Source organism: Corvus brachyrhynchos, unplaced genomic scaffold (assembly GCF_000691975.1).
Source record: "Corvus brachyrhynchos isolate BGI_N302 unplaced genomic scaffold, ASM69197v1 scaffold97, whole genome shotgun sequence".
In the NCBI taxonomy this organism is placed as follows: Eukaryota; Metazoa; Chordata; class Aves; order Passeriformes; family Corvidae; genus Corvus; species Corvus brachyrhynchos.
The window spans coordinates 1,287,935-1,299,133 of NW_008239758.1; the positions used below are offsets into that span (position 1 = coordinate 1,287,935).

The following is an 11,199-nucleotide window of genomic DNA, read 5'->3' on the forward strand; positions in this document are numbered from 1 at the left end:
AAGTACGGCGTCACGGTAAGGGAGCACCGCCGGCGGGGCCGGGAGCGGCGCTTAGAGCCGGAGAATGGCCTGGGTTGGAAGAGACCTTAAAGATCATCATCCCGTTCCAAACCCCCTGCCGTGGGCAGGGACGCCTTGCACTAGACCAAGGGTGCTCAGAGCTCCATCCAGCCTGGCCTTGGACACCTCCAGGGATGGGGGAGCCACAGCTTCCGTGGGCAGTCAGCGCCTGCATGGCCCGGCTCCCCGGACAGCGGGGCCGTTGTTGGGCCCAGAGCCGAGAGATGACAGCAACAAGTTGTCCCATAGAGCATTTCCTAAACACAGCGGGCAGAAAACGGTGTGGGTACGGCGCTAGTTTTAGTTTCAGTATTTAAAATGCTGACAGCAGAACTTAGGGCCTGGCGGAGGGGTCAGCACGCAGGGGCTGAGCGGGCGCTGAGCGCCGGCGAGCTGGGGCCTGGCGGGAGGACACACGGCTGCTCCCGCCCGGGAAACCCACACAGCTGCTCACCGCGACACGCGCTTCAGGTTAAAAAAGAAAACCGGTGGGATTAAACTTACCCTGTAAAAAAAGCGTTATTTTGAGCTTGACACACAGGCCGTTGCAAGAAGAAGGAATTTCTCCCTGTAGCTTCAGGGCTAAACATTCTTCCGTTGTCATCTGCCTGCTGCCCAGAGGCGAGGCACACACACCGCTGATTGGAAAGTGTGGCTGCTTTTCTGGTCACTTTCTGTGGAAAAAGAAAGTTTATTTCTGTGAAAAATGCCGAAAGTTTATGCCAGCTTAGGACATGCAGAGTCCAATAAAGTCTACCAGCAGGCCCTTCTACTGCCATTCCAGGCAGAGCAGAACTCGGCTACCCTGCCTCATTCCCACTTATTTGGGGCCCGTATTCCAATATGCAGCTTCAGCAGTCCCAACACACAAAATTGCTTGGGGCCAAGCAGCTGATGAGCGTGGCACTGGTAGGGTCGGTGGCACTTTGACATCAGCTGCAAACAGCACTTTCCAGTTGGGCTCTTTCTAGAAGAGCTACAGTGTAGTCCCAAACTATTAGGTTCTGACTGGAGTGTTTTCTTTTGCTTCTCTTGGTCTGCAAGATCTAATAAAGCCTTCCATCACCTTCAACAGCATTCTGCTTTTATTGTGAAAAGGGTTGAAAGTCTGTTTCTCTTCTCTTCTGAAAGATTACACCACTTTTGACCAATTCTTGTTGGCAGCAGGGTTAATGACACTGGTTCACATTAAAGTAGACTTTTGCTCACTAAGAGGGCAAAGCAGCTCATTGGATGTTAGATTTTTTTTTGTTTGTTTTTTGCTGCACTTTCCATAATGGACAAAGTCTCTGGCCTAAATGTTTTAGCTGTTTTACTCTTCTTCAGAAGTGTGTTTGCTCACTGCAATTAGTGAAAAATACAAAGAGATCACTAAAATAGTAGTTTTCTAGAAAAAAAAGGCATTTCTAAGCAGTTTACAACTCTCTTTCATCTCAAGTGAAGCTGTGAATCAAACCTGTACGAACAGCTCTAAGTTATGAACCATAAACCTTGTTTAGAATATGAGTTTAATAAGCATTTGCTGTGCTAATGATGTAAAATATATACATTGAGGTTTTTCCCCAACATCTTATTGGTTATTTGATTTAATAAGTGTTCTGCTTAAGAAGCCAGAGCTGCATCATTAGAGACTTCAGCTGAGAGAGGTTAAACTGACATGAAATGCTCCTAAGAGCAATGACAAGTCCAGCGGAATCAGCCATTGTGTTTCTTTTAATGGGTTTCAGCCCAGGGTAGGACTGTGTGCAAACACGTTTGCTTTTAGCAAAGTGAAGACTCTTGTGTGTTCACACAATGACAAGGACTGACTTCCTCTAACGAGTGCTTCTGTTTGCTTCCTGCACCCAGTATTCTTGGCTGGAAGTGAGAGTTGTAATGGAAACATCAGAATTATCTTTGGCTGCCATTGCCTCCGGTATTACTGGTTTTAGAAGTTTCCCCTGTGGTTTTCCTCACTGGGAATTACTTTGTAGCCAGAGACATCCTGTCCAGTGCCTGCCTTTGCATGACTTGGCATAGACAGTTCAAGATAGATAAAAATACTGTGCTGGGGGGAGGGATCAGTGTGCTTTGTTTGGCCTCAACCTCTGCCCTTCACTTCCTCCCCCGGATACTCTATTAATCTTTACAACTTGCATTTGTTGTATCTTCCTTTTGAGTAAATTAGCACTGGGAATTCACATTTATGGTTCAGCCAATTTATGGTTCAGTGCAAGTGCTGTATCCCTTTTGAGGGGAGAAGGATGAAGACTATATTTCATTGTAGGTAGAAGTAGTTTTGATTAATTAGTTCAGCACCAGTTTATGTGTTAGTGCAGCTTCAGTTAAAATCTTAAGCGTGTGCTGGAGCTTTTGCTCTTCCTCTATGATAGATCTGTAGCTAACGGGCATTACTTCAGTCTTCCCAACACTAAAAAAAGAAAACTTGTGTTAAATCCTGCTCTCCATACACCTCTGAATGTACAGAGTCACACTGAGTTGTAGGAGTTACATTGCACACACGAAGTAACCTGCTCAGGGCTGAGAGATGTTCTTTTTAGAACCAAGTACTTTCCTTTTCATTATTGCTCAGTGCAGAGATACAGACTTCCAAATGCTGTGAGCTGGTATTTTAGGAAGAAATAACCAGAGGTAGAGTTACAGTGAAATAGGAGAGAGAATAGCAGTGCAGTGCATTATTTATCAGCTATTGAAGCATCACCTTCCAACTCTTCTGCAGTAGGATCTCAGTTTTCAGCTTCTGTATTGTATTTTTACAGAAAAGCTCCAGCTAGTATTCTAAACATTTTATTATACCCATCAAGACAGACAACTTCTAGAGATTTTAACAATCAACATTTACACTAGGGCCATTAGAAGTCTCATGACTAAGTCAGGTAGAGCTTCCTTTCTGCCCTTCAGATGGTGCTCAGCTTGGGAGAGAACTTGCACCCTTATCCTCTTTGAGCCTTACTGCAAATGGTTTCCAGCCCTTAGGAGCTGGAAGAGTAGTGATCTTCTCTTACTTGTGCCACTGGATATTAGCTATTCAGTTTTTAAATGGGATTATTAAATCTGAGCATTTCACCACCTTAGCCATCTGCATCAACAGGTTGAATCCTCAAGGTAACTTTATCCCCCTTGTTTGGATTCTGCATGATTTTTACCAGAGTTCACCTATAGGAGCTGCTAGCAGTTCTGAGCCTTATTCTGATATGAATCCAAACCAACAGTACTTTTGTGATTGAAGATTTGTTCTTTGGCAGGCTCTTCCTGTGAGCCTGCACAGAGACTGGAAGACTGCTCAAGGAAAGCATCTTTAGGTAGTGCAACACTGGAGAAAGCAGTATTGTGGAGTCAAGTGTACATAAAACCTGGGATGTTAGCAAGGCTAAAACAGAACATGCACTCTGAAATCACTTTGAATGCAAACAAATTCTTTTCTGAAATAATTGCTGCTGCAAAGAAAGTATAAATTTATTTTAACTAAAGGTTGTGTACTACTTCAGAAATCTAGTGCTTTATACTTCACCAAAACATAATAACTTGTATTTTCCTATCTTTTTCAGATGGAACAAATAAAGAGGGCAAATAAACTGTTCACTAATGACTGTATATTTCTGCGGAAAACCCTGAATATTCCTGTTATATCAGAGAAACCATTGCTGTTCAATGGACTTAATTCACTGGAGTCTCCTGAGAACGAAACTGTTGACAGCTCCCCTTCTTGTGATGAAGGACTAGCGGCAGTTCAGGAAGAAAGTAGTTCTTCCCCCAGTCCTCAAGAGCCTGACAATCAGCCCACTGCACCAGAAGAATTATCTGCCAAAGATTTCCTACAGAGACTGGACTTGCAGATTAAGTTATCCAAACAAGCAGCCAGAAAACTAAAAGATGACAATGTCAGGTAAATGCCGCTTTTGGTGTTAAGCATCTTAATCTCAGCCTGAAGCTGTTTTAGTCTAAGCTGACCCCTCTTTGTGGGGTCTCAGACAGCATCTGTAGCTTTAATTTGTGTGCTTGCTATTCTCATGCACCAGATACATTCAGAGCACAGCATTAGCAGGTGCCTTGCTATGGCAGTTAGAAAGGCTGCCTCACAATATTGTGTTTAGAGAATATGAATACTATTTCAAAAGAGCCAGGCAGCCAGGATTCTCCGAGATGTCTTGCTGTGTAAGTAGGCAAGTATTTAAGCAAAAGCATAGTTTTTGCTAGAGTGCTAAGCCAAGGCCTATGAGGAAGCTGATTGTGTACAGCAAGGCATTATTCTATTTTTCTTCTGTGCCAAATTGCCCCATTGTGTAAATTTTCTCTGTGATGCAGTTTCAGTTAAGCTTTCCTATCTCCTTTCCCTATGCAGTTCCCCCCTTTGTGGATCCACCTATGCAGACTTCATCTTTTCTTCAGTATTTCCAAAGCCAGGAACTCCCACATATTTACTTAAAGAAAAAGCAGTACTTTCTGACCTCTGTGCCACAGTAGTCATCCCCTCACATACGTAGGTATCCCATGGAGAGCACAGAAAGACTCAAAGCTCTAAGAGTGGACTTCAGTAGTGTTTGTTTTCCATGTCCTTGGGACAAGCTTCCTCAGCTTGTTCACAGTCAGTCTCTTGGGCTGGCTCTGCCTGTTTATTCCCTGCAGAAATACCTCAGTGGGGGATGCTGAGGTGGCCTTTCTCACAACAGTGAAAGGTATGACTGCAGGGGACTGGTACTGCTTCTCTCACCAGAGAGCTGGAGAGAAGTTACACCTGCAGATAGATGCTTTGCTTTCGCAAATTTGTTCAATGCAAAACTTAGTCCACCGTCTTGGTTCACTTCACATACTCTGATTTTGAGGGCAAGCAACATACTTTTCATGCTAAGCAGAAAGTAACCTTTCAGGACCAAATTTATTGAGTCGAGAGTCCCATAATTTGTTTAAATTAAGGGATTATTTCAGCAACTAAAACTTTGTTCAGCAGACAAAAGTTTGAAGGACAGCAGTATATTGCGTTTAGCAGTTGGACAAGCCTCCTTTGGAGAAATATCTCCACAAACAACTCTCCATTGCCAGGACGCTGGTTTAGAGTCTCAGGGAAGGCTTAAATGCTTTCACATGTTGTTAACACACTTGTCAGTTACTTTCTTTTGCATTGATTGCATGAAAGGAAAAATGGCTGTTGGAACTCAGAACCTTCTCTGTGCAAGCTCATCCACTCATCCACTTCCACTGTTGTATTTGAGGCAATGTAGGGCATCTATCAAAATGTGCTGCTGCTGACTTTCAGATCGTTAGATGTATGTACCTAACACAGATTAGAGTAGATGTTGACCCAGCAGTTACACTGCGTAACAGGAAACCACAGTCCCTGCCAGAGGAAGGCAATTATTTTAACACCCCTTCAACAAAATAACGTGCTAATTTACAGAAGGAAGTTCACTTAGACCTTGCTGCACCTTGAGCAGAGCCAATACAGCAGAAGTGACACTGCACAAATAGTACACTGCTGCCACTAATACCAATTTCCTATACTGCTTCAGTTACAAATTGGGAAACGAGGACTTGGTACCGAGTTTCCTCCCCAGAAATAATGTACACAAGAGGATGAGTTACTTTCCCAGCTCCTGTTCAGATTTAGCAGGTAATTCTGTTAATTATGAATACAACAGAGCTTTATTGGTCAGGATGCTACTGGAAGCATGAAGTACAGAGCTGCAGTCAGTCTGCTGAGCAGGAGTTACCTAAACCTTTTGAAGAGAAATAACTTCCTGTGCATCTGATGGCCTTCATAACGTTCCCTTCTGCATCACTGCCCTTGGCTTTCAGCCATGGCTCACAAAAGCCATCCTTGCCTTGTCCCCTCCAACACAGTTGGAAAGGACAGACCCCTTTACAGTCTGGCAGGAAGGGGCAAAGAACCAAAGTCAATGTTTACTCTGCAGAAAACAGGAGTAGAGAGAGACCATTGCCAAAACCCTCAGAGATACTTTCCAGCTGTGTACCATCAATGCTGTATCTGGGTCCAGACTGGAAGGTGGCAACATTCCTTACTGTGCTCCAGCAGCTCCCCAGAAGGCACCTGTTCTCCTTCCCACCCTGACCTTTCATGTCCCTTGCTTGAAGCAGGAAGCCTTTGGAAATTGGACAGCCATGATAATAAACCAGCCTCATGAATATGCAAGTTTTCTATTCTTAGAGTGAAAACCATTTATGAAATGAGAGTGCTGTTTCCAGCTGCTCTGGCCTGCGTTCAGGTTGCCTTGTCAAAGGCTGTTTAGAATGTGATGTGCCAACGCTGCCGAGTACTTCCGTGCCTGCTTGAGAGTAACAAAGGAGCACCTGGAGTTAATCCACTACACCAAAAGGGACCTTGGAACTCACAAAACTGCAAGCAGAAGCAGGCTATCAGTTCATGAACTTAAAGAGCCATAACTTCTCACCATAGCATGAGCCTGATTTGACAGATGGTGAGAACCACATCTAGTAAATTGCTCTTTATAGCCTCCTTTAAGTTGCCAAGGATGCATGTGCACACATGCTGCCCTGATCTGGATTAAACCACACATGGCAGTTTCATAGTCAGAAAATGCCCTGTGCCACAAAGGCAGCTTAGAGTGAATTATATTGTTTAATCAGAACTCTTGGAGTCACTCCCTTAAGTGCTCTTAAAGGAATAAAGTTTAGCTAGAAAAATTGGAGACCACATAGTTGCATATTTAGACTAAATATTAAACTATACTAGCTGTGCAAGCAGATGAGCATTAAAGGTTATAGAATGTGATCCACTCTGTGCCAGCTGCCTTTCACTATTACAGTTTATATAAGCACATAGCTAGATCTACATGTAATGATACTTTTACTAGAGTTTCATTGAGCAAGAAATCATGCCTTAATGAGTCATTAATCATGCATGTTCACCCAAGATGCAGCTCAAGGCAGTAAGACCTTTTTGTTTTGAGCAATGTTTTTATAGTAGGCCAAAAGAAATGCAAAAAGATTAATATAGTTGTCTGTAGCATATGTTATTAACCCATGTGTTTGCATATTAGGGAATAATACTCAGTATTAGTTTTATCCACACATGGAATAAAAGCAATTGTGATAATTTGAGAAGATATAGTAGTGCTTCACCTGGCCCAAAATGGTGTTATGCCGAAACTGAAAATAACTTTAGTGATGCTTCTTGTATCAGATAGTTGAACACGAGATGTCTAATGCAAGCTCTTTATAGAGCCCTTAAGATATACCTAGGCCATATACTGTGCTTCTGGAACAGGTCACATCTTTCTGCATTTGCCTTTTAGCACCTAGTTTTGAAAACCTTGTAACCGAATAGAGCCTTTCAGTCACTGATGGTGATACAAGCCAGTATGACTGGTGTCAGCACAGGAACAGAACCTCATATTGTCATCTGCTCGCTTGCCTTCATCTGAACCTAGGAAAGAGTATGGTCTTGAAGCCTTCAGAACTGAAAACTAATTAGGTAATTTGCCCAGTAATTTTTTGTCCTCATTGGCTATCAGCTGAGAAAAGAGATGCCTCAATAAAGGAGGCTGTCTGTGGAGAATCCTTTCAGACATCCCAAAACTAACAGCTCAGATTGCTGCCTTGTTTGATTGTGGATTCTAGAAGCACCCAAGCATTTGAGTGTACTTGCTCACAGTCAGGTGTCCTTGCTCTTAGAGAAGTGGTTGGTTGTGGCCTGGTGCACACCATAGCTTGCAGGAGACTTCTTTCTGTTCCTGTAAGCCACTGGGCAGAGTGGGACAGCAAATGGGAAGAGACAGCACTACAGAGTGTTGTAATGCTGTGCTGTTCCTTTTCCATCCCCTGAGGGAGAATGTTGCAATGCCTTACCACTTTGCTATTTTAAGCATCTTAAAAGTGAAGTGAATTGTTTGGTCATTAAACATACACACACTGCCATGCTGGTGCTTGTTGGCCATGGACTAGGGCTGCTACTGTATCATTTTATTTCATACAAAGCTCAGCTTGTTTTTAAGCCATCAGAACAGACTTGTACTTGCTATGTGTGGTTCTAAGATCTACATTAGTATTATTTCCTGGTTGTTACCCTGGTTTGGGGCAGTGTTGCAGACGTCACAGAGGGTGGCACTGCAGCCTGGGACAGAGGAGCAGAAGCTGTTCTTGCTGAGCAGTTCCAGGCCTTGGTCAGGAATGTACTTTGCACATGACACCTGTCACTGCCTTGCTTCAGTTCCAGCAAAACAAGCTGCTTTATGGTTCTTAGGTCGCTGCCCTGTGGAGAAGCCCCTCAAGGCTGCCCATAACCCCAGTGCTGGCCTCCTGCCCTGTGCTGCCACCCGCATCCGAGTGCACCCTGCACAGGGGAGCTGGGGACAAGCAGCCCAGACAATGGCTTTGTTCCTTGCATGTCTGAAGACCTGCCAGTATAACATCATTATTTCAGCTCTTCAGTTGTCTATATTCACCCATAACCAACTCATTTCAGTCCAATGTTTGGCTGTTGCCATGTCAGGATGGATGTTATTCCTGTATTATGGCTTTCAGGAAGAATGACTGAAAGTCTGATTCTGGAGCCTTTGATGAGAAGGAAGGTCTCCTTGCTGTATCTCTGCCACATTTTATTCTCCTAGAAGGGGAAATAAAAAAAAAACCTAACCAAAACAAAGTAAACTTGATTTTTTGAGGTTTCTTTTTTTGGCAAGATTATTTCAAGGCAAAAGAAATATTATACCTTTGTCTTAAGATGATAATTTTGCTGGGAAGACAAGTGCAAGTTACTCCACTGTTTGGTTTGTTTGTAGGGTTCTTCAATTCTGCTTTGGGGGAAGATAGATAGATAGATAGATACTTAGATAGATAGATAGATAGATAATCATGTTTATTAGGGAAAAGTCTTCATGGTTTTGATACTGAAATATTTAATTTTTACCTTATACCATTATTAGACTCTTTGAATAACTGTACCTTTGTATGAAGGTACATACAGTATTTAAAGTAATCCTTTCACAGTGTAGTAACTGTAAAGTCCTTCTGTTCTTACCAAAACACTGAACTTGGCAGCATCTTTAAGGCTGGACTCTCAAGAAGAAAACTTTGAAGCTACAGTAGTACAAAGCAATGACCTTGGGGGAACTTGGAATCCTTGATTTAGTACTGGATACTGCACTGCAATAGGTTTACATAACCCCTGTGTTTTTGAAAGGCAGTATTGCCAGCAGGCAGACTGATTTTCCTGAGGATGTTTTAAAAGCAACATCACTTTGCTTTATCCAGTTACTGCATTAACAGCAGCACTTGGGAGCAATTGCTTTTTCCTAAGAAAATCCAAGTGATCAGCCTCAATGGTGATTGGTGCAAGGGAAGTACACATCAGGAGTATCCTTGCAGCATCAAGACCCAGATCCACCAACAGCTGTGATGGACTGCTCTTGCTCTTGCTTCATTTGGTCTGCCTGTCCCCCCTGCCATTCAAAATGCTGAAACAAACCTCTAACTCAGCTTTACTTTTTGAAAGCAGAAATTAAAAGCAACAGTACAGGAACTGCGGTATGCCCATCCTTTAAGTTTTTCTTTGATTTTATCAAAAATAGTTCTTTAAAAACATTCTGATGTTGTTGAACCTACACAGCTTTACTTGCTTTCAGCATTTTCAACATTTCAGAGGTTCTCAACATCTCAGGAACTCCAGAGATGTGTAATTACAGTATTATACTCCAAGTATTCCTGTTAGGCAAGGCTGGCATTGCCTAGTTTGATCCATTAGGAAAACTGGTCACTTGCATTTTCATTGCAGTTTTACTGCTGAGACATGGTGTGTTCCTGACCTGATGATCATGATTATTTTCTTTTTAGAGATGAGGAGGATGAGGAAGGTCCCTATGCAACTTCTTCCTATCACCAGTAGAAGATGGATGTGATGGCCTGGAAACTTTCCATGAAATCAGTTCTTACAGAACTAAACAGTCAATAATTCAAAACCCAAGTCTTTTGGACTCATCCTCTTGATGTACTTAAAAGAAGTCATGAATGGGTAATTGCACTGAAATTATGACCTCTTCTGCCTTCCATAGGTTGATGTCCTTATGCTATATCAATAAAAGGTTTAAGCCTTCCAAAACTAGCAATGGCCTTTTTACCCCTTCTGTGCAAACTGTAGCATGGTAGCAACTATATATCCCTGAGGTCACCTTTATGCAGGATGTTGATCTTTAGTAAAGATTTTGTAAATACTTGTTAAAGTGAAATTTGTTTTAAGTATTTAAAAATATTAAATAAGTTTGCTTGTAAATGACAAACGGTGAAAGTAATAGAAATTTACTTATTCTGCAAACATAGGCAAGTTTGCTGTGAAAGTTTGTCTACTTCAGGGCTGCAGAACTTGCCTGTGAACCTTGTGTGTGTCTGTGCGTGGTATGATGTATTCCTAGAAAGGGGAATGCAGCTTGTTTTGATTAGTTAAAGTCTTTATGGTTAAAGAACTGTTTGCATATTGGATTTCTACTAATAAAAGGGATGAGTTACAGCAAGAGAGGTTTTTTGTGAGGTACAACATTGGAATATCAGATGTGTGTTCTTGTGTGCAGTTACATTTTGTGTGGTTTTAATTTAATAAAATACAAAAAATACTGACGTGTCTGTTCATAATGAGGTCAGCTTGGTTCTAGCCTGTTTTTTGGGAAGAACGGTTTGTCTAGTTTCATGAGCTGTTAGATGCTAATTTCAGGGTAAATGATGTCTTTACCCTTACCATATAAGTCACCCTCCTAAGTGAGACCTGTAAGAGCTATCTGCCCTGGTTGTGCAGTCTGTTAAGATGAGTAAGAGCCAGACCTGCAAGCCTTCCCTGTTCTGAGAAGAGGTGCCAGCATTCAGGTCTGCAAGTGGACCCCGTCTGAAGCTCAGGGAGCCTGCAGTCACTGTTTGCCCTGAAGTTAGTGTGTTGGCAACTTCTTGGTAAATATCCTATATTTTTTTTCTCAGGTATTCCATAAACTTCACAAAACTCTCATCATTAAAGATTTGCCGGATCCCCACTGCAGCAGATACAGTTTCCTATCTTTTAGCTCATCAGTATCACTCCCTCGAAACAAAACCTTTCTGCAGTATGTTAAGAGGGAAACAGTATGGAAAGTATGGAAAGTTTCATTAATTTACTCAAACCAGAAGTAAAATTTCACAGCTCAG

At 42.3% G+C, this 11,199-nt stretch overlaps 1 protein-coding gene across 1 annotated transcript; it reads left to right on the forward strand.

Moving 5' to 3' along the window:
- The first annotated feature begins 6 nt into the window (after positions 1–6).
- On the forward strand, positions 7–10,644 carry LYSMD2 (LysM domain containing 2). Its single transcript, XM_008640013.2, has 3 exons — positions 7–15; positions 3,609–3,946; positions 9,868–10,644. Exons 2-3 carry the CDS (start codon positions 3,609–3,611, stop codon positions 9,917–9,919), a joined length of 390 nt encoding a protein of 129 aa, XP_008638235.1. The 5' UTR covers positions 7–15; the 3' UTR covers positions 9,920–10,644.
- Positions 10,645–11,199: the final 555 nt, after the last annotated feature.